This window comes from Monodon monoceros, unplaced genomic scaffold, assembly GCF_005190385.1.
Source record: "Monodon monoceros isolate NGI ecotype Baffin Bay Population unplaced genomic scaffold, NGI_Narwhal_1 Super_Scaffold_4, whole genome shotgun sequence".
NCBI lineage: Eukaryota > Metazoa > Chordata > Mammalia > Artiodactyla > Monodontidae > Monodon > Monodon monoceros.
Window position 1 is genome coordinate 21,739,922 of NW_021703781.1, and position 23,479 is coordinate 21,763,400.

General features: G+C 51.5%; 1 protein-coding gene across 5 annotated transcripts in view; it reads left to right on the plus strand.

Moving 5' to 3' along the window:
• The window catches only part of SLC29A3 (solute carrier family 29 member 3), a 43,343-nt gene extending 29,781 nt beyond the window's left edge, over positions 1-13,562 (plus strand). For 3 of the 5 annotated variants that reach the window (XR_003797019.1, XR_003797017.1, XR_003797018.1), the window contains 4 exons: positions 2,340-2,566; positions 6,744-6,906; positions 10,876-11,886; positions 12,860-13,562. Coding sequence is in view for 2 of the 5 variants with exons in the window: in XM_029245125.1 (XP_029100958.1) it covers positions 2,340-2,566; positions 6,744-6,906; positions 10,876-11,527 (1,042 nt within the window). In the remaining 3 variants the exon portion in view is untranslated. Of the gene's footprint in view, positions 1-2,339; positions 2,567-6,743; positions 8,202-10,875; positions 12,285-12,859 lie in introns of those variants that run through there. The other 2 variants (XM_029245125.1, XM_029245126.1) reach the window with 2 other exon arrangements.
• The last annotated feature ends 9,917 nt before the right edge of the window (positions 13,563-23,479 follow it).

The following is a 23,479-nucleotide window of genomic DNA, read 5'->3' on the forward strand; positions in this document are numbered from 1 at the left end:
GTTGGTTGGCACTCTTGGTAACAAAGGAAAGAGACACAAAAAGGATTTTCTCATTCTTTCCTTAGAAAATTAAAGTCAGGGCTGCCTCCACTGCTGGATCTAGGGGAGTATAAACGTCCTTCTCATCCGCCGGCCCTGAGCTCTGTGTGTGCCTACTTGGCTTCATCTCAGATGTGGCCTCTCCCCATGCTGGGAGATAGGAACCAGCAGCCCCCGACACAGTCCTGGCAGAGACCCAGCTTCTACCTTTGAGTCCCAGCGATGACTGACTGGCCCTGCCTAGGTCACATGCTAACCCCTAACCCAATCCAGTGGCCAGAGGTATGGGTGGGACACCCTGATCACCCCAGACCAGGTCGTGTGCCCTCATTTGTGGATGGGTTGGTGTGGACAGTTTGACCGTCCACCTCCGCAGGACAACTTGGCATGGAAGGAGTGCTCTTGGTGGGAGGGATGCTGGCAGACAAAGCCTGCATGCCCACTCCACGCCCCACTCTGAGGAGCAAGTCTTGGCACTTATCAGTTGGACCAGGCCCTCCAGGGTGGGGCTCCATGTCTGTCTGGTATCCTCTGCTCCCAGTGTCACCTGCAGCCAGAGTCCATTTTAATTCCCTGAGTGTGCTACGCTCTCTCTCACAAGATATGTGCACTCACATCCAGACGTACCTTACGCTCCAGCTTAGGTATCGCCTCCAAAAAACCTATGAGATGCTCAGAGTGGGTGTCGTGCCCCTCAGACGTGCCCAGGATGCCCTATGGCCCTGCTGATGGAGCACTTTGCACACTGGAGCAAAATGCCTGTCCCTTGTCTGTCCTGTGTCCCGGGCATCCAGCCCAGCGCTGGACACACAGTAGTTGGCCAGTGTTATCTGTGGAATGAACACACCAGAGAGGACGCGACTTAGCAAGACAGCCATGGGCTGGGGCTCAGCAGACCTGGGTCCTCATCCTAGCTCCTCACACCACAACCTTGAACTGTCCCTTCACTTCCTCAGGCTTCCTTCTGCCCCTGACACAGCCCAGGCAGCACCTGCTCTCCCTTCAGCCAAGGATAGGAAGGAAACTCAAATTAGCCTGGGGCCACAAAAGCACCTTGAAAAAATCCTTTCTTGCTTTTCATGCTCATCATTTCACACCTCTTTATGTATGTATATATTTTTTTCTACCTTTCATGTCTTTCTTTTTTTATCCAAAAGAAATTTGTATATAACTAATCTGGGTTTTCTCCCAGCTGCCACCCACTGGTTAGCAGGAAAATTAACTAAACATCCAATCTGGTTTAAAGCTTAGTCTAATCTGATGATTTAAACAGCCTCTTTAGATGATATTCTCTCTCCCTGCAATAAAAATGCAGTTTCACAGAGAGCTAGGCTTCCCTGCTTCTCCCTGCAGGACGGTGTCTGGGCAGATTGGAGTCTGGGAGAGGCGTAAGGCTTACATACAGGAGTGGGGTTGGATGGGGGTAGCTGGCTCTAGCTTGGCGTCAGCTGCTGCCCATGACAACTGAGCCCATCACAGGAGCCTCCTTCTGCCCTGGCCACCTGTTCTGGGCCACCCATATTCCCTTCATTCCCAGGGAGGCAGTAGAGTGTCGTTCTGAGAGCACAGGTGGGAGCAGCTGACTGACCTTGGGCAAGTTGCTTAGCCTCTGTGACCTCGGTTTCCTTATCTGTATATGTGGGGTAGGTAAGAATACCTGTTTTGTGGAGCTGGTGTGAGAATTCAACAAGTTAGCATTTAGAAACCACTTAGAAGAGTACCTAGCACAAATGAAGTACTATCTCAGTGTTTGCTTTGATGACGACAGTGATGGTGATGATTTTCTTCTCTTCTCCCTTCTCTCCCTGCCACTGCTAAGTTTTGGGGGAAGGAATCCAGTGGGTGGTTGTTCTGTTTAAGCACTAGACAAAGCCAGCGGGAGCTCATCCCCGTGGCAGGAGGAACGGGGGTCTTGCCTCAAGAGCCCTCATCTCCTGTCCTTTAACCTCACAGCAAGATGAAAAGAAGCAGCATCTGAGAACATTTGCCCTGAGCTGGGTACTGCTGCCTGACTCTGTACACTCCCCGCCAGAGATCCTCACAACCACACCTTCAGGTAGATTGATTCTCCTTTCTTTTGTACAGACGCAGAAGCTGAAACCGGAATGATAGAGTCACTAATCCAAGTCCACACAGGACTGTGAGCCAGGAAGGCAGGATTCAGACCCAGGCCTCCTGACTGCGGAGTGCACAGTCCCAGCCACTGAGCACACCTGCTTCCCTTAAGAATGTTCACCAAGCCCAGCCTGGCATGGGAGGCCCGAGGGGGTCTCTAACCGCTTCTGGTATCCTCACCTTAGGGTTCCGATTCATGTCCGCGTGCTGGCCTCGCTGACTGTCATGCTGGCCATCTTTGTGGTGATGACCGTGCTGGTAAAGGTGGACACCTCCTCCTGGACTCACAGCTTCTTCGCCGTCACCATCGTCTGCATGGCGATCCTCAGCGGCACCTCCACCATCTTCAATAGCAGCGTCTTCGGCATGACTGGTTCCTTCCCCATGAGGAATTCCCAGGCGCTGATATCAGGTGAGAGCGGGGGTCCAGACGGCTGAGCAGGTCAGTCTACTTGGGGGTTATTTGAAGGAGCCAGAGGTGAGCATGTGGTAGCCCTTCCAGAAAAAGAAATGAATGTTAGTTGTGTTTCCATGATCTATTATTGTGTTAACAAAGCACGTGAAAACTTCTTAGTGCCTTAGAACAGTAAGAATCATTTCTTTGGCCCGTGTGTCTGCAGTTTGGGTAGAAGTTCGCAGGGACAGCTTTCCTCCTCTGCTCCACGTGGCATCAGCCAGGATAGCTCGCCTGGAGCTGGAGGATCCACTTTCAAGATGGTGTGCTCACCCAGCTGGTGTGGTGGTGCTGGCTGTTAGCTGGAAGCTCAGCTGGGGCTGGGGCTGGGGCCAGGGTTTCTCTCCCTGTGGTCCTCACCACGGCTGCCTGGGCTTCCCTGTAGCGTGGCCTCTGGGTTGCAAGAACAAGCATCCCAAGAGGCCCAGGCAGAAGCATTATTTCCTTTTATGACTTAGCCTTGAAAGACATTTAGGGGCACTTCCACTATAGCCATAAGCCTACCTGGATTCACGGGGAGAAAACACAGACCCACATATCTCAGTGGGTGAGTATGAAAATCATAGTGTAATGGGAGGGGAGACATAGTTGCAGCTCCTTTTGGAAAATACAGTCTGCCTACCAAGTGCATTTCCTGAACCAGCGTTCCTTTCTTTCCCTCCCTCCTCTCCTCCTTTCCCTTCTCCTGTCCCCTTTCCTTCTCGTTATTTTTCCTTTCCCCTACCTTTTCCCCCTTCTTTTCTCCATCTTTTCCCCCCCTCTATCTGTATTTCCTTCCTCTGTAATTTTGTAGAAGACCTACTATGTGCCAGGGATTCAAAGATGAACAGGACTCAGCCTCCCAGGAGCTGATAGCCTAGTAATAAACTCCTCTGTTACCCTGAACTTTGGCATTTTATGGGGCTGCTGACATGACTTGGGCTGACCCCTTTAACTAAAATTTTGATCCTAACCTAAGCCTGTTGCCTAGACCTCAGCAGTTCTGTTCTCTCACCCAAATGTCTCAACAAGATAAAAAGGAGCTGGGTCAGGAAGAATCTGTGCTTTCCCAGGAGACCACCATCCCTTAAAGCAAGATTGGGAGCTCAGCTGCTCTGTTCAGTGTCTCTGTACGTCCATGTTGTGTGAAGAGGTGCAGTAAGCATTTGCCCACTTGAGAAGCATCTTGCGAAGAATCTTCTCTGTGCCCATTAATCGATAATGCCAAGTAGTATGTGACAGGGATGACAAATACCTGGACACGTGTATATCTCCTCCCTGTTCCCACACCAGTGCCAGACATCACTAATCGATCTGTATCTTTCCTCCTAAGTGTCTAAATCCTTCTCAGCATAGCACTGGAGACACTTACTGTCAACAGATCAGAGCTCAAATCTGTTTGCCATTTTTGATGTAAGATTAGGCTTCTGGCTGTATCCTCAGAGAAACCCTTGGGCGTAAAGTAAAATAAAAGTGGACCCATCGCTAAGTTTCCTGAGTACAATCAATATGCCCCTAGCAGTGCTTCAAGAAGGGCATGCCTAAGCTGAGGCAAGTGGCCACTGAACACTGGATTTAATCCCTTTTGTCATCCTGGTCTCTTGTCCCCTCATCTCCCTCCATACTGCTAGAGGATTTTTCAATATAACAACCTTGCTGGCTCTCTCTCCAGGAGCCAGTGACCAAACACACCGATATGTTGGCAAGGCGCCCTTCAGGTTCATCTGGCCACCTGCAAACCTTCCAGAGAAGGAGACTCTCCTGTGCATTTTTAAGGAAGTCCATTTTTGAAAAAGTAGAGAAATCTAGTACTCACACTTCAGTATTAATTACCCTGGGCCCTAAGCCGTTGTCACCACTGTGTGCAGTTCCCAGTGGGCACCCATCACCCTGGAAGATGTGAGGTGTCCCGATCTTCCAGAGGCCTCAGTGCCACTCACCAGCCCCCGTTGTTTTTTGTCCAGAGGAGCCCATTTGTGAATTCTGTATGTGTTGGCATCTGAGGAACAATTCATTTGTTTTGTACTGGTGTTTTTTTAAGTCCCTCGTTTGCATGTATTTCCATAACTGATGAGATAAAAGTAGGGAGTCATGAAGGATGAGCTCCCGGAGGCCTGGTTTGTTGTTGATGATAATATTATAAATTCTCTACAAGTTGGGAAGAGAGAGAGGAAAATCAATAGGCAGTGATGTTAAGATCTCTTCCTCAGGGCAGCTAGGGAATGTCTTACGGAGTTTAACTCCAGTTCTTACAAATCACCCAGGTGGGGATTACAGCTTCTCAGAAGTTGGCACCCTCTTGGCAAAGAGTTTACCCTGTTGTTGCTGTTTTGATGTAGGAAGGACAGAAATAACGAAACACCTAATTGGGAATCTGAGAGGATTTATATGGCACCTCTCAGTACCAGACACTGTCCTGCTTTACATGTAATGATCCTCTTAATCTTCGTAACAGCCCTAAGAGGTGGGTTTTAACATCCCCATTTTACAGATAAGGAAACGGAGGCACAGAGAAGTTAAGTGACTTGCTGAAGGTCACACACGTAGAAGTGGTAGAGCCAGGGTTGGACTCAGATGTTTTGATTCTAGAGTCTGTGCTAGAATTAAAACATCACTATGCTAACTTTCATTTCTTTGCCCTCCTCTCAGATCCCAACCTCTGGCCCCACCCAGGCTAATAGAACTCATATTGAGAAGGTTGGGGAGAAAAAGAGCCACAGAGGTGTCAGTCAGAGTGTGGGTGAGGCAGCGAGGATGGGCATTGTGGTGGACGAGGGCCCAGCTGTCGCTCTCCCACCTCTGCTCTGTGCAACAATGGGCAGTGAAGTGGTGCCTGGTCAGACCTGCCGAGTAATGACAAAGCAGCTCGTGCCCACACGGACCAGCTGGCTGTTTGCAGTCAGTGGCCCTCTTGCCTCCTTGAGACTCAGTATCCTGATCCTCTAACGCAGGCAAATCCATCCGTGCAGCCAGGCAGTCCTGTATTCACAGGCACTTACTGTGTTGATCCTATTGGACGCGCCCATGTATTCATTGTTTTTCCCATTCACTGTTTCCATTTCCATCCCACTGTAGTCTCATGGGAGGGGACAGGACAAGTGTGAGTCCCATCTTCCAGGCAAATAAACAGGCTGTGACCATGTATAAGCTCTGACTCGTGGCCAGCACCAGTTGACCACCCACGGTTGTGAGGGTTCAACAGAGAAGAAAGACACATGGCCTGCCTCCCAGAAGTGACTGTGATTGTGGTGAGGAAGGGGACTGACATTTGCAGAAAGCCTGCCGTGTGCTGGGCTCTTTCTAAACATCATCTGATTCAGGCCTTGCTCTGCAAGGCAGGTGTCGTTGTCCCCATTTTACAGATGAGCAAACTCTGGTCCCAAGAAGTCATGTTGCCCCCAGGTCACAGCGAGCAAGTGGCAGAGTCAAGGGTCAGATGTACATCTGTTTGGCTCCTGGACCCATGAGTCCCCTCGGCTAGGTTGTGCTGCCTCTTCTGTTAGGTAGCAGAGAAAGATGTGGTGCCACGTGGTCACCTGGGCCACGTGCCGAAGCCCTCGGCAGGAGAGCACATTCCATGTGGTGGGGCAGTTGCGTGCATGCGAGTGTGTGTATGAGTTTGGGGTAGCATGGTGTGTGAGTATATAGGAGTGTGTTACTGAGTGTGTGTGTGTGTGACAGTGTGGTTTGAGACTGTGTGTCGGTGTGTGTGTGTGTGTGAGAGCTTGTGGTAGCCTATGTATGTGTATGTGATTGTGTGTGTGTTAGCGAGCGTGCATGCGTGTTCACACATGTATGGTGCACAGCTGCCGTGGGGTACAAGGTAAGCTCCATGAGCTCCTGGGTGGCTTTCTAACCGGTAAGGACTCCCCAGATCGGCTGGCCTCGCTCGAGGCAGCGGGGAGCCTGTGCTCGGACAGGCCGGAGCCTCTTCCATGCCCCTTGGAGAAGAGCTGGGCTGGGGATACCCTCCCAGAGTCAGAAAGCTCACGGCTGCAGGACCCTCCGGGTCTGCCAAGGCCTCGCCGTGCTGTGAGAACAGCAGCGTTCTTCTCAGCAGGGACAGCGTGGAGCTGGAGTGGAGCGCGGGCGGCCCGAGAGGCAGGGAGGACGGGCCTGCCCTGACCATCCATGGGGGGTCCCACGCTCTCTGCAGGAGGAGCCATGGGGGGCACCCTCAGTGCCGTGGCCTCGCTGGTGGACCTGGCGGGGGCCAGTGACGTGACGGACAGCACCCTGGCCTTCTTCCTGACGGCGGACGTCTTCCTGGTGCTCTGCATCGGGCTCTACCTGCTGCTGCCGCGGCTGGACTACGCCAGGTGAGGCCCGCGCTAGCTCTCTGCGGCATCCTTCTCTCATATATGCTTATACCTTTATCCTGTCTGCTTGAGTTCTTCTGTCCTCTAGCTAGAGCCCATGTTCGTTTCCTGGTTTACTGCCTGTCTCCCCGCTGGAGTGTGACCTCCCCTGAGGGCAGAAATAGAGTGGGTTTTGCTCTCTGCTGTATCCCATGCCTCGAGCTGTGCCTGGCTCGTAGTCGTTGCTCAGTAAATTGGCTGGGCCGTTGGACGTGAGAAGTTGGCTTTGCGTAGACAACCCCCGGAGTCTGCGTGTTTTCCGTCAGAGAGGGCAGGCGGCGGAAGTGGGACCTGAGCAAGGATAATGATGAAGAGTAGCTCCTTGGGCTGCGCACCTCCCCTGCTCCTGCTCTGTGCTCAGCCCGGCCTCACGGGGCTTCTTAAAGCTCACACACCCGCTTCTCATGGGGGCAGCACTGTGACTTATCGTAATTGCGCCCGTTCACACATGAGAAAACCAGGCTCAGAGAGGCTGAATTACTTGCCTGAGTCCCACAGCCCGTCGGCAGCAAAACCAGCATTGGAGCCCAACTCCAAACCTCTGATTCTAACCCCCGTCTCTCGGGGCCTCTCGACCCTGCGGGACCGCTTTCCTCGCCTTAGTCTCTCTTGCTCTCTCTCTCCTTCCTCCTTTTCCTTTTTTGCTTCCTGCTGCTCTTTAAAAAATGACCCGTGACTTTTTCTTGCTTTTTATTCTTTTCAATGCATTTTCATAACCATTGTCGTATTTGATATAGGAATGGCAGGAATTACATTCCCCATTATACAGGTGACTAGACGGAGACAGAGAAGGCCAGGTGCTTGGCCTGTGGTCCCACAGCGTGTGAGCCGCAGAGCTGGGCAAGAGCGCAGGTCCTGGCTCTGCCGGATCCACGGGAACCGATTTGGTGTGGGGGGCACTGAGCTAAGCAGTCCATTTTTTCCCCTTAGGATATATGACAGCCTCGTGCAGTTTTTACTGTATTTTCCCATTTTACCAATGAGGAAACTGAGGCTTTGGAGAGTTAACAGACATGCCCAGGTTTCTTACCTGGTGAGCCGTAGGTGGGCATTGGAACCTGGAGCCGTTTCCCGGCTGCACCATTACCACTGCATCCTGCTGCACCCCTGGCTTGTGACGGCGAGGTCCTTCCTCACCACTGACTCCTCCTGTCCCTGTGAGAGTCGCCTCGTTAATCCCCAGAGCCCCCTGCCTTCACCAGAATCCTGAATCTGCCGGGGCAGGTTGCTGTCCCCAGTTAGAGGATTGTTGTAACTTCAGCTGGCCTCCGTGGCCTCAGGAGGATAAAAGGGGACTGAGTGATGACACCATGTACCCCAGGTGGCTACAGACCTGAGTCTGTCCACCCCCTGCCTGCCCCTTCAGGGCTGTCATCAAAAGTTATCCAGCTGTGCTCCACGATGATGCCCCTGTGATTCCTGGGGTCTGACTGGCTCGCTGTCCCCCAGCCCCTCATATACTGCCTGACACCTTGTTGCTGCTGACTAAATTATTTTGAGTCAATGAACAGAAGGCAGGAGGTTCCCACTACTCCTGCTGTTTCCCTGTGTCCTGTTTCAGGGAGCCTCGCGTGGGCTGTTTACACCGGGGTGGCCAACCTTCCTTGTTTGCCTGGGACTGAAGTCCCAGGGGTTCCCAGGACTGGGAGCTTTCAGTGCTAAAACCAGGATAGTCTCGGGCAAACCAGGACAGGTGGTCACCCTAGTTTTCAGTCTCACTTAAGCAAGCCAAAATCCTTTCCAGCTGAGCATGTGAGACAAGAGAACAACCCAGGGCTATGCCAGCCCATGGAAGTTTCTATTTCTTTGCATATTAACACTTGGGTCAAGGCTTCTGGGTTTACAGAAACCCATCTGAGGATGGAGCTTTAGAGGTGTGCTCCCAGGGCTGCTCAAACTAAATCTTACTTAAAAGGGAGCCCATAGGTGCTGCACCCAGGAGGGCTGGGCTAGGCTGCCCCATCCCACTCAGGAGGAACTGAGCCTCACGCAGTGGTGGGAGCTGCTGACTGCGGTAGGGTGCAGTTAGATTTGGACGAACTTATGAATAAGAGCTTTGACCAGAAGAACTTGGTGGGCAGCTTCCTCAGAGCAGACTAAGGCAAGGACTTGATGCTGAGTAGAAGCAGAAGTAAGAATAGTCCTTTCTCTAAATAGTGATTGGGAAACAAGACAAGGTTTAAGACCAAAGTGCTCAGCTCAGCATTACATGGAAAAGTGATTCTGGGGAGGAGTCCTCCCAGTGACTCGCTTATGGACAGTATGTAGGCTCTTAGGATGGGAAGGCTGGCAGGGATCTCAGAAACTACAGCTACAGAGCCCCTCCATTTTACAGAGGAGGAAACTGAGGCCCCGAGAGGGGAGTACCTGGCCTAAGGTCACGGTGGGGAGGCAGAAGTAGTGCTGAAACCAGAACCCCGCTATCACCAACCTGCTGTTCTCCCCGGCACCACACCAGTTCTTCTGTTTGAGATATATTAATACAATCAGCCCATGTCTCCTGGTTTTTAGGCATCCAAGGCCCAGAGCGGTTGAGTGACTCAGGAAAGGTCACACCGCAATGCAAAGAGACCCAAGCCTTTTCTACTCTGGTCAGAGTAGCAGAAATTGAAAAAATTGATCATATTCAGTGTTGAGTATATGCAGGAAAAGATACTTTTATAGGCTTATCAGTTCTTTCAACAATTATGTTTTGAAGGGTTATTGTGTGCCCAGAGATTTAGCTGGGAACAGCCAAATGTGTCTTTGCCCCAGAGAGCTGTCTTCTACTGAAGGAGACAGATGATAAACCAGTAAACCAACACAATGATTATAAATTGTGGTCAGTTCTTTTTAGAGAAACAGGTGCTCTCATGGAGATTGAAGTGTTAGGTTACTTTAGTTAGGGTAGGTAGGTGGTACAAAGCAGAGATAAATTGGTTCTCCCTATCTGGAGAGCAGTTTATCAATATCTATCAAAATTTTAAAGATACAAACCTTGTGATCCAGCAGTTCTTCTTCTAGAAATTTGCTCTACTGAAATACTAGTATATATGTGCAAGGATTTATGTATAGTGACATTCATTGCACCATTATTTGTAGTAGAGAAAAACTAGAGCTAACCTAAATGTCCAGCATTAGGGGAGCAGTTAAATTGTCTATCCATACAGTGAAATACTCTGCAGCAACAGAGACAGAGCCGTCTGTCCCTGTGTGAAGGGATGGCCACAAGATACTCTTCTTTAGGCAATTGTGTGTATACATTTATGTATAATAGTTATGCATGTAGACAGTTATATAATGTATTTATATTACGTTAGTTATACTGTTGCAAAAAGTTTTACAGTATGTATAGTTTGATCCCACTTTTGCTTAAGAAACATAGCTGTGTGTGTGTGGTGTTTGCATGTGCATGGAACAATATACACCAGACTTTTAATGATCTGTATCTCTAAGGAGTGAGACTAGAGGTGGGAGGTGAGAGTTCTTGTTCTACTGTGTCATTCCTCTTATGTATTATTTGGGTTTATTGCATCAAGCATGTGTTACTTTTATAATTTAAGATTTTAAATTACTTTTACATTTGAAGAATAAATGCTACTTTAGCTCCACCTCTCCCCACCCCCAAAACCAAACAAAAATAAGTGAGTGAAGACTGGATCCCAGGCTCACCATGCAGTGGTCAGTGCTGGTTTCCTCTCTCCCTGCTCATGGCACGGCCGGCACCACGGAACGATGGACTGGAGTCCAGCCTTACAGGCAGCTCCGGACAGGAAGGCTGGGGATTGTGCAGGTCTCCCTCTGGCCACCCCGCAGCACACGTGTCATCTGAGGGCATCCTGGGGCTTAGGCTTTACATGCTGGGCCTAAAGACCGTCCCTGGCCTTGTCTCTGAAAATCCCGAGTGACCCTGCTTTCCAGCCCCTCTTACCACTAGCCTCTCTCCTGCAGGTACTATATGAGGCCTGTCTGGCCGGCTGTGTTTTCTGGTGAAGAGCAGCTGCCCCAGGACTTCCCCAATCCCCCTTTGGTGGCCCCTGGATCCAGCGACTCCCAGACACCACCCCTCCGCCCCATCTTGAAGAAGACTGCCGGCCTGGGCTTCTGCATCATCTACCTCCTCTTCATCACCAGCCTCGTCTTCCCCGCCATCCTCAGCAACATCGAGTCCCTCAGCAAGGGCTCGGGCTCGCCGTGGAGCACCAAGTTCTTTGTCCCCCTCACCACCTTCCTCCTGTACAACTTTGCTGACCTGTGCGGCCGGCAGATCACAGCCTGGATCCAGGTGCCAGGGCCCAGGAGCAAGGTGCTCCCCGGGCTTGTGCTCCTCCGGACCTGTCTCGTCCCCCTCTTTGTGTTCTGCAACTACCAGCCCCGTGTCCACCTGCACACGGTGGTCTTCCAGTCTGACATGTACCCGGTGCTCTTCACCTCTCTGCTGGGGCTCAGCAACGGCTACCTCAGCACCCTGGCTCTCATCTATGGGCCCAAGATCGTGCCCAGGGAGCTGGCCGAGGCCACTGGGGTGGTGATGTCCTTTTACATGTGCTTGGGCCTGGTGCTTGGCTCAGCGTGCTCTGCCCTGCTCGTGCACCTCATCTAGGAGGGACGGTGGCTAGACCTCAGTGCTGTACGATGCCTGCGAGCCTCAGCAAGATGGGCAGGAAGTGCCAGGAGGGCCCAGGCGGCGAGCAGGAAGGGCTGGAGTTGGGCTCTGCAGAGCACAGATCACACCCGGGCCTCGTTGCTGCCAGGGAGCTGGGACCAGTGCTGTCGCCGGGACCGGGTAGACATTCCAGATACTTTGACAGATGTCCTGAGATGTTTTGAGGACCAAAGACACCTGAATAAGACACAGTTACAAGTTACACAGAAAGCTCCTGGCCGATGGGTACTTTCTGCCTGTTGTTATTCCCTCTTGGAGAAGGTGTTGCCAGTGTTCGGCTCTTGAGTTGTTACAGGGTGAGTGCCAAGACCGTCTACAGGCCCTTTGCCTTCTCCCAGCCTCGCTCCTTCCAGCTGATGGCAAGATGCGAGACTCCTTAGCCCTCCCTACCCGGAGGAGGTCCCCCTGGGGTGCCCAGTCCTCAGGCCTAAGACCCAAGCCTGTGCAGACCTCCACTTTCCACCAACCAGACTGGGAACCCCGGGAAGACAGGCCTTCCAGGAGCCCTTCCTTCCCTGGACATGGGCTCCAGAGGGCCTCCCTGCTGTACCCAGGACCAAGCATGTCAGGCCTGGATTTCAAACAGGGATGCCTAAAGTGGTCTATGGCCTGGGTCAGGGCAGGGTTTAGTGTCCATGTTTACAGCATGTCAAGGCCATTGGTTCAAGGGCCTAATAAATACCTGGGTATTTAATGAAAGCCTTATTGGTGGCTGTTTTAGGGTCTTGGCAGGAAACAGCATACTCAAATTGAGTAAGTTAAGGATATTTGAAGAGTGGGTGTAGGAACCCTAAGGGGTTATGCATTATATCCCAGAAGTACTGGGCTGGCCAAAAAGTGCTTTCGGGTTTCTCCGTAAGACGTTGGCCAACCCAATAGTAAGGCTGCTCTACCCCAGGCCTGAAGGGAGGGACACGTCCAGCCTGCTGTGACCCACAGGAGGCGTGTCCCCTCCTCCCGTCCATCTCCTCCGTGCCCCTGTGGACTGAGTCACAGCCAAGGAGCAGGCGGAAGATGGAGGCTGGACTGGAGGGGCAGAGGGTGTCCAGAGGGGGCCAGTAGCCCCTTCACCTTCCTAGTTTGGTTTATTATGAACATCAGCTGAGCTCTGAAGCTTTAGTCAACAGAATTAGGTGTTGCTTTGTCCTGGTTTTTTCTGGACACAGTCGTATATTTCGTAGCTGTTGTTTCAAAAGGCAACCCCTCAGGTTCTGAGGCCTGCACACACTTCTGATTGCCTGACATGAGTAGTAATCTATATTTTTTCAGGTTCCTTGAAGGCTCCCGCAAGGCTGTTCCTTGGGGGAGCAGGCTGACATGGGAATCCGAGAGAGGAAGGAACTAGATCAGACCAGGAGTTTTCTCAAGAGCTGTGCAGGAAGCACAGAGCTTGCCCCGAGAAGTGGCAAAACCCTGAAAGCCGTGAATCAGCGCTCCTGCTCTGAAGCGCACCGGGTCCGAGGTGTCCTGTGGACAGCTGACAGAGCCGGAAGCAGCCAGTGACCCACCCAGTGTCAGCAGTTGATGTTCCCCACCGACTCGGCTGGTACACGCTCCCTCTCTTTGGCCAGAGAATTGCAAAGGACACCCTTGAAAGGTTTTCTGAAACTTGATACTTGGAAAAAATTTTTTTTTTTATTTTAAAAATAAATTCTCCCCTCCCCTTGCAGGAAGTTGAAATCTCCCCCTTGGTTTTTTTCCACTGACTTCAATGCTGTTGATCACTTGGGGCATCTGTCTGGGAGGTGAGGTGACGCATCTCAACCTCAGGTATCTTATCAATGGGGAGCATGTCTGTTTTAAGGTACAACAGCAGTCTGAGCTCAGGGGCAGGGACCACCCTGGAGCTAACAGAGGAGGAGGGGTGGGGGCCTCGCATGCTCTGTTGAAGGGGGGTAGCTTTCCCGTTAGTGAGTTGATTTGGAATCAGCATGGAGTGAATGGGGAAGAGGGCGGCCAGCGTGATGATGCAGTGTTGAGGGGAGCTGAGGAGATGACGGGCTCGCTGTGCCAGCTGTGCTGCTGCGGCCGCTGCCGGAAGAGGGGCCGGCTGCTTGGCTGGTGGGAGGGTTATCCGGGCTTTTGCCCACTTTTCTTTGTTGCTCACTTTAGTGGGCATTTTGCAAAGGATCATTCCTTCTCAGGGAGGAAGGTAAATAAAAATACATCTCCAAGTAGAGGGACAGACAGTGGAGTTCAGTCACCCTTGTCGCCCATTTATTGTAATAGCAGCTCATGGGGCTTGTCTGCTCTGGGTCTCAAGTCTCATGTGACCCCAGGAGGCTTGTGGAACTAGCTTACGTGTTTTGGGGCGTGAACAAAACTTGCTAAAGAGAAGGGGATTTTTCAGTGAAAGAGGTGGAGGAGAATCCCTGAGAGGTTGCCTTTGTCTGGTAGTACTCTGATTTAATCCCAAGTGGCAGTTTTTAGTGCATGCCCTTGTGTATTTCCATGCCATACACATCTTCATTTTCCTCCTTTCATTCAACAAAGAAAGCTAGAGGCAGCCAATTGACTCTTTAACTAGTGGGTTCCTACATGCATGGGGACATGAGGAGGCTTGAGCCAGGTGTGGGTATTATTAGCAAAGCCCATTCATTCTGCTGTCTTCAGCCCAGTGCTCCTGAGAACATTCGGGACCCTCTAATCAGCTTGGACGTGATGTGAGAGGGGGGTTACTGCAGGATCCTGGCTTCTGAGACCATGGCATGCTTTACTACAGAACTTCAGATAGAAGAGAGAAAGCCAAAAGTCAGTTGAAAGATTTTATTCTACTGGAGGTTAAATTTAAAGCCTTTTTTTTTTAATTGAATTATAGTTGATTTACAATGTTATAATTACTGCTGTATAGCAAAGTGATTCAGTTATACATAGATATATATATTCTTTATTCTTTTCTATTATGGTTTATCATAGAATATTGAATATAGTTCTCTGTGCTAGACAGTAGGACCTTGTTGTTTATCCATTCTAGATATAAAAGCTTACATCTGCTCACCCCAACCTCCCACTCCATCCCTCCCCCAACTGCTTCCCCTTGGCAACCACCAGTCTATTCTCAAGGTCCATGGTTCTGTTTCTGTTTCATAGATAGGTTCATTTTTTTGTTTGTTTGTCTTTGTTTTTTGCGGTACGTGGGCCTCTCACCATTGCGGCCTCTCCCGTTGCGGACCACAGGCTCCGGATGCGCAGGCCCAGCGGCCATGGCTCACGGGCCCAGCTGCTCCACGGCACGTGGGATCCTCCCAGACCGGGGCACGAACCCGTGTCCCCTGCATCGGAAGGCGGACCCTCAACCACTGCGCCACCAGGGAAGCCCATAGATAGGTTCATTTGTGTCATACTTTAGATTCCACATAGAAGTGATATCGTATGGTATTTGTCTTTCTCTTTCTGACTTACTTCACTTAGTATGATAATCTCTAGTTGTACCCATGTTGCTACAAATGGCATTATTTTGTGCTGTTTTATGGCTGAGTAGTATTCCATTGTATATATGTACAACATCCTCTTTTTTTCTTTTTTATAAATTTATTTATTTTTGGCTGAGTTGGGTCTTCGTTGCTGCATGCAGTCTTTCTCTAGTTGGCGGTGAGCGGGGGCTACTCTTCGTTGCGGTGCACGGGCTTCTCATTGCAGTGGCCTCTCTTGTGCAGTACGGGCTCTAGGCGTGTGGGCTTCAGTAGTTGTGGCGCATGGGCTCTAGAGCGCAGGCTCAGTAGTTGTGGCGCACAGGCTTAGTTGCTCCGCGGCATGTGGGATCTTCCCGGACCAGGGCTCAAACCCGTGTCCCCTAGCACTGGCAGGCGGATTCTTAACCACTGCGCCACCAGGGAAGTCCAGTACCACATCTTCTTTATCCATTCATCTGTCAACGGACGTTTAGGTTGTTTCCGTGTCTTAGCTATTGTGAATAGTGCTGCTATGAACATAGTGGTGCACGTATCTTTTTGGATTATAGTTTTGTCTGGATATATGCCCAGGAGTGGGATTGCTGGATCATATGGTAGTTCTGTTTTTAGTTTTCTGCGGAACCTCCATATTGTTTCCCACAGTGGCTGCACCAACTTACATTCCCACCAACAGTGTAAGAGGGTTCCTTTTTCTCCACACCCTCTCCAGCATTTGTGACTTGTCGACTTTTTAACGATGGCCATTCTGACTGGTGTGAGTGGTACCTCATTGTAGTTGTGATTTGCATTTCTCTGATCATTAGCGACGTTGAGCATCTTTTCGTGTGCCTATTAAGCCCAAGCTCATCTTAACCCTGTGTGCTTTCTGAATGAAAGTATCTAGTTTCTACTTTACCAGCATCACTTCCTTGGTGGCAGCTTTGTCAGTGCCGGTTACGCCTGCGGTCTCAGTCACTGCTGCTCTCCACCCGTTGGCTGGGGTCAGCCCAGTTTCTAATCCAGCTTTGACCCAGGCAGGATCTCACAAGGAATTTCAGCCCCACTAGCCGGCGGAGGCAGGGACTAGCCACCTGGCCACAGACCCAGGGTACTGGGCAACCTTTCCATCAGCTGCTCAGACTCCTGGCCCAATGCTCCCTGTGCCAGATGCTTTATCTGCATTATTCCCCCATCTGTAGATGAACACAGTGAGGCTCAGAGAGGTTAAGTAACTTACCCAAGATCACTCAGCTACTAAGTGCCCTAGACAAGAAACCTAGGTCTTCCTGAACTCAGAGGTCCTCACCCACCCTGCCCTCATATTCCCATATTGAACCTTCACCTTCTCCTTGGTTCTGTCACCCCTTTTACTCACTCACGGATTGCTGGAGTGTTCTTCTGAGTAGATACAGTGCCCAGAACCCTGGCCTAGTTGATCTGACTACTGCAGCTGGCCAGACCCCGTACTGGACTGGGCCCCCATGGATGCAGACCCTGGGCCACGTCAGGCTCACCACTCTGACCACTCCTTGTCAGGCACGGCATCTTGGGCTGCTTCCAGGCCTGCTCTGTCCAGTCCATTTCAGTCCCCAGCCCCTGCCCTCCTGGTCCCATGTCCCCATCTCCCCCACGCCAGCCCCTGGTGCTGAGGTCACCCCAGCGTGACTGCTGCGGATGGACCCGCCAGACACTGGCTGTGTGAGTTACGAAGCCACCCTGAGCCAGTTTCCCCATCTGCAAAGTGGGTGATAAGTCCAGGAGTTGTGACTACCCGCGGTGCCAATGAGCTACCCCAGGCAAACCTCATGGCCAGGCAGAGCTGCATCAGCTCACAGCATCTGTAACAAGGTGACTCGAGGGCACAGTGCAGACCCTCTGCTCCCGCCCAGGAGCTGGCCATGCGGGAGTTAGAAAGGCAGCATCAGCCTGAGAGGACAACCTCAACGTCAGGCTGCTGTGGGCTTGACTCCAAAGGAGAGCAATGATGACGGCCGTGCTCTGTGCCCCACAAGAGTCCAGTCAGCTGACCCTGTGCACCCCACTGAGAACAGTTCCTGCCCTTGACTGCAAGTTAAAGGGAGATCGGGGTCTGCAGCTTGGGATGGGGGAGTCAGTCATAGCTTCTGACGCCCGGCAGAGGCTGGGATTCTGGTTCTGCCGCCTCCTAGCTGGGTCACTTTGGCCCAGTCTCGCTGACACCTTCTCACATCTAAAATGAAAAGTCTCTCAAGGCTGTTGGAAGGATTAAATATGCCCCAGTATTGTAGGTCAGAGTACCTAGCATATAGCAGATCCTCAACAAATGTGTTTTCTTCACACTCTTTGCTGCTGCCTGGACAGTCTGTTGCGATGCCCAACGCCTCCCCCGTGGCGGGCACCCTGTACCCCGTGCTCAGTGCCCACCCTTTGTCTGGTCCCCAGGCCCAGCATTTGTCTGGGCCAGCACCTCCAATTCTGATGCCTGCTGTTTGATGCCCAGGCCCCTGCCTGGGTCATGCCTGACCTGGGGCAGGCAGTGTGCACGAGGCAGAAAGCTGGGAATCCAAGACCCCAGACCAAGCTCTGCCCCTTGCTCTGATCTCTGGGCAAAAGCCACTTCACTTTTTTCTAAGCCTCAGCTGGAAAAAATAGACACCCCAACACTTACCCTGCCTTCCTCGTGGACACATGGCCAGGTACCCAGATGCCCTTTAGAAAGGGCCATCTGGTTGTGTCCAAAATGGTTCCGAGAGTCTGCGCCCTGGAGTCAGGACTGTCTAGGTTTGAGCCCGCACCACTTCCTAGCTGCAGGACCACGGGAAAGTTCAACCTGACTCTGTTCTCTCAAACGACTACATGGTGATTGTAGTCCCGGCCTCGCCTCTGGTGGTTGTATACACTGGATGGTAACTAGGAATGCGCATAAAACATTTAGAGTTGAGCCTGGTGCATAATGAGTGCTAATCACCTCCTCCCAGAAGGCTGCGTCTTCAGACCTTCCTGTTCACCTGACGCCACACTGTCAGTACTAACCCACTGCCCTCGTTTCTCCTCCTCACTGGATGCTGGGCTGGCCTCCGCATCCCAGCTCCTGGCCCCTCCCCTGCACCGAGTGCTGCCCATAGTTGGGGCCAATAGTCTGCTTGGAGGAGCTTCCCCAGGAATGTGGCTTTATGGTGCTGCTCACCCAGTGATGTTTTTAAAAAGGGAAAAGGAAGAGAAAGGAAGGGAAGGGAGGAAGGGAGGAGGAAGGAAGAGAAAAGAGGAGATGAGGATGGGCTGGGAGTCTGGGGTCTGTTCTAGGATGCAGGCAGGTTTGTGAATGAGAGTAAGAGGGCATCATTTAAGTCTCTTAAGTGCAGAGTTCTGGGAAGATTCCAGCTGTGTCCACTGGCTCTGTCTGGAAAGTACAGATGCTTTCTTTTCCTTTTCTCGTCGCCTACTTGTTTCACCTGCCCACCTTTTTGGTGGAGGCAGCTGGAAAGGCATTTCTGGCCCATGGGATGACACTCTGCTTTGTTATCCCCAGGCGGGGTTTGGTGCCTTTAACCTTGGAAGAGCACTCGTTGGATAAGGTGTTTCTCTGCTGGGCGATGTCACAGACCACGGCTCTAAGGGAGACTCTGTGAGGCACTGGCCTGGCTGAGAGCCTCTGAGCAAGCCTGGCTTCTGTAGCAGAGCAGGGCACGGCCTGCATCACAGTAAAGGAGGTGCTGATTACTGAGCACCTACAATGGCTAGGCTGTGCCATGTATAAGAACCCTGCCAGGTGGGGCTGGCATCCCATTTCACAGAGAGGGAAACTGGGACTCAGAGGGGTTAAGTCGGCGAGAGGCTGAATTGGAATTCAGACCAGGGCTGTGAGGCTCTGAAGCCTGTCTTCTCTCCTCTCCACTCCGTTGCCTTAGAAGATTGAGAGGGCACTGCCAATTTAAATGGTCCGTGCCTCTCTGGGATTTGGTGCGGAGTCACTGGTCTTCAGTAACCAAGGCTACAGTCTTCATGGGCACTTGAACCACGAGCTCACCAAGCTGAAGGCAAGGTTTACGGAGGTGTGATAGAGGCAGGAGCCTCACTGTGTGGACCTGACATGTCAGACGCCTTGCGTATATCCGCTCCAGGGTACCAAGGAACCAGGGGGCCCATCTTCCCAGACACAGAGCAAAGTGTGACGTCCTGGGATCACCACACCTCCTATCCCTGACTTAAACACACACCCAGAGCTGGGAGGGGCCCTGCGGTCACCGAGTCCACACCCTGCCTCTTGGCAGGGCGATACTTGGGTTGCTCTAGACCGGCTGGCACCAGGCCTGTGCTGTCCTGCAGATTCTTCCAGATGGAGTCACGGAGCCCCAAGGAGATTGAGCATCCTTAGTCCTGCTCTTATTCTGGAAACAGCCTCATGTTCCCAGCACACCTCTCGCACACTTCACTCTGGACAGAAGAAGGACACGGGATCTTTTCCCCAGCAGTCTCACCCGACAGCATCCATCCCTGCTGCTCTGGCCCCAGTCCTGCTCTCTGGAGTTTAATGAGGGCGGAACGTCTAATGCGCCTGGACTTCTAAGTCCTTCCTACTTCCTTCTAAGACTCTTACCCAGGTCTCGACTGGAGACCTCTGGATGGAATGCTAGGCTCACGGAACCCTGAGATCATATTCGGAAGGTGGCGTGCTTGCTGTGGACCAAGGAGCCATAGCTTCCATCAGATTGTCAAAGGGGCCATGTTCCAAGGCTTCAGAGCCCCTGGGTGCCTGGCTACAATGACCTGTCCCATCCTATGGTGTCCCTGTACTGGGCACAGTGCTAAAGGGCAGGACTCTGGAGCCAGGCTGCCTGACTTTGAATCATGACTCTATCTCTTATTGGTGATTTTGGGCAGGTTTCGTAACCTCTCTCAGTTTCCTTATCTATAAAACAGGGTACCTGCCCTCATGGGGTTGTTGTGAAGATTAAATGAGTTAATCCACATAAAACTCTTCATCTGTGCTAAAAGTATTCCTTCTCCCCATCACCCCGTGAAGTCGGCAAGTCAAGGGTGATCCTCACCCCTCTTCTGATGAAGAACAGTGGAGACTGTAACTGAGGAACAGAGCCTCTGCCTGCAAATGCAGCAGGTCCCGCCGGCTAGCCAGTGAGGTCACTGCAGAGAGGAAGTTGGCCTGTGACGCTCTCAGGGGTGGGAGGGCTCCATTTAGGGAAGCTGGGAAATAAACTGGATCTGCCAACAGTTTCAGTCACAGGACACAGGAGGCTGGAGGGGGCTTTAGGTATGAGTCAGAAGCCACACAGCTGAATGGGCCTGACACCCTGGCCTGTGAGCATCTCCATGATGGCCTCCTTGAGGCCACCCTGTCTAATCTGATTTCCAGAGAAACAGAAGAGCCACCGTTTATCCAGCACTACGAGCCGAGCATGTTAACACGTGATCTTAATCCATTCAATCCCACTATGAGGAAGTAGCATTATCCCCAATTTATCGGTGCCAAAACTAAGATTCAGACATAGCTGCTAAGTGGCAGAACTGCGATTCAAAGCCAGGTCTGTCTGACTCCAGGACTCCAGCTCCTAAAGATTTTGACAGCAGCAATTCGCATCAGAATCGCCAGAGCACTTGAGAGACTGCAGACTGCTGCCCCCACCTGCAGGGATTCCGATTTCACAGGTCTGGGGTGGGGCACGAGAATGCGCATTTTTTAACAAGTTCCCAGGTGGTGCTGATGCTGCCGGTCTAGGAACCCCACTTGGAGAACCAAAGGTGCTGGGCCACCAGAGACGGATGAGGGGCTGTCAGGAGCTGATGACCTGGCCTGAGCAAAGAGAGAGCAAGGGCTCCGTCTGCTCCCGTTCCAGTCGGGGGCTCAGGACTGGAAGGTCTTTAAAGTAGCAAACGCATTGTGGATGCTCGCACATCGTTCCTTAAGCTGATCACGGATCGGGGCAGAGACTGTGTTTAAGTGCCAAGCTCATCTTCTCCACCAGCCCCCAAGGTTGGCGCCCCGTGGCTTTACTCCTCGGTTGCATCTTTCCCACCTGCTCCCTTCACCATCAGTATTCAGGAGGGAGGAGGGAGCGAGAAAGGGTAGGGCCTGAGGGCTGAGTCAGCCCCAGCCCACTGCTTGGAGTTGCAAGTCAGGGGTGCAGGGCCGCCTCCTGCTAGGGGTGCGGTCACGCCTCCTACCTGTTCTCGGGCACCCATTAGCTGCTGAGGTGGTATTAACTGTTTTTCATTTTGCCGAGTCTTTGCTGAGACTCAAAAAGGGAAATGAGCCATTACCAGACAGCAGCCCTTTTTGAAACAGAAACTGAATTGACTGCATTTTCTAATAACATTTTGTGATCTAAGAACGCAGAAGTCTGGCCTTGCTTTATCAAAGATGTCTTTCAAAAGTAGTTGTCTCTGGCTCGCCTTCTGCTCACACAGTTCTGTGAGAAGGGGTGGGAAGGGTCATATGCCAAAATGTGCCAGCCTGTTAGTGCCACACCAGCTGGTATTTAATGGCTGATCCATAGCCTATTGTGAGGATGTCAGGAAATTCCCCTTTCCTTGCTTTTTGCTGCTCCAGACCTTTGGGCTCTGCCCTGACGGGTAAGGACTAACCAGCTCAATTCTTGAAATAGAGAGCCAGTGTGCAGAGCTCACAATCAGAGGACTTTGGGCAAGTCACTAACCTCCCTGAGTCTTACTGTGCTTACCTGCAAAATGGGGATATTAATCTTGCATATCTCAAAATCCTGATCGGGGCAGAGCGCCCTGTAAACTGCAAAGGTATACAAGATATTAGCTCTTGTTGTTATTATTAAACTACCTGTAGGTCCATTTGTAACCCCATTCCATGGGGCAAGGAATCTGCAGATCTAAGGGGACACGACAGCCTGGAGGTCACACCTCTTCCCCCTTCTGGACCATCCTCTGGGTACCCAGGATCCCTTGCCTAAATGGGCTCAAACTGCAACCAGGACCTGGGCAGGCTCTTTCCTAGGTCCATCCCCCCAAGGGCAGACTGCTCGAGGAACTTCTAGATTCAAGGGATGGCTGTGTGCAAGTGGTGCTGAGTTGGGACATATGGGTTGGGGTAGCCACATTGTGCATAGGAGACTTCTCCAGGTGTGGGACAGAGCCATCACATTCCAGAGTCAGAGAATTCCAGATTCAAACCTTCTGGGTTGTTATAACGGTGTATGTGTCAAGGTCGGAGAGAGAATATATTGTATTTAAGTTTGCTACCTGATTTATAACTAACGTATTGAGTCACATGGTATATGGGCCTCCATTGGTAGTCTTGCCCCGGGCCCACAGATGTTCCTTTTTATTACTAGAAGTTTGAATTCCACTTCCTTTGAGCCAGGTCATCCTCTTATTTTCCTCATTGAGTCTATCCTCCTATTTCCTCTTCTCTGTCTTTCTAAATATTCAAAGCCATGCCTTATTAGAAATGTAGCCAGGACTAGTAGAAATTCGTCGAGATTCCAGGGGCTCCCTTTCTTCTCTTCCTTAAACCACTTCTCACCCCCTAGAGACACACAGGACAGACCGTGGGCAGGAACATGAGTCCCCTCGTCGATGGCTGGCCTCCTTTTTGTCTCCTAAGCAGTGTCTAGACAGTGGGTGTCTGTACCTCTTCAGGGTATGAAGATAGAGCTCCATGCCGCTGCCACTATGGTAACCCCTAAACCATGGGGACTAGACGATTCTAAAAAAAGCCATGGGCTCCATCCTGGGGGGTGGGGGAGGCCCAAGAAGCCTAGAATTTTGTACAAGGAGCAACTATAGGAAGAGGGGTCCTGCCTGGTCCTCCTCCATCTCCATCCTGGAAGGGTGCAGGTCCTCAGGTGACAGAAGGGGCGAAAGTTGGTTGCTGAGAGGTAGCAGCCGACAACTGCATGCCATGAGTTGAGGCCCCATCAGGTTCCCCTACCTATTCCTTGGCTTGCTGTTGCTGGTGTCAGTATCCACGTTTTGCTCCATATAAAACCCTTTCCCAATGTCCCCTTTCCTATTCAGATACCCTTTGGCAATGCAGAGACTCTGATGCGGAAGTAGGGTTGCTTGCCTCTGTGAGTTGTCTCCCCCACCCAGAAAGTAAGACAGGAAGAGTTGCTCTTTCCCCCTTGCCCTCTGTGGTCCTGGGAAGATGCAGACAGTAGTTAGACAGCCTTTGGTGCACATCAACTTCTGCTGAACGGCTGTTTATCTCACCTGTGCCTGAGATGGCTATATGTAGAGGAGGAAGGGCAAGGGGAGACAAGGCTTGCAGCAGACCCACTAGGGGCTATCTCCCGCTCCCCACCTGCCCCACAGACCCTGAGAGAATCAGCCCAAATGTTGGCTATTAGACAACTCCAAGGACTCCACTGTTTTTCCAAGTGTTGAGAGTGAACTATTGGTACTGTGCTGGGTGAATTTAGGTGCCATCCAGCGGAGCATTAAACAACACAGAATCTCAGCATGGGGAAGTTCTTCCCTTTTCAGTTCTTTCAATCCTAATTATCCATAGGAGGAACTTTCAGTTTAATTT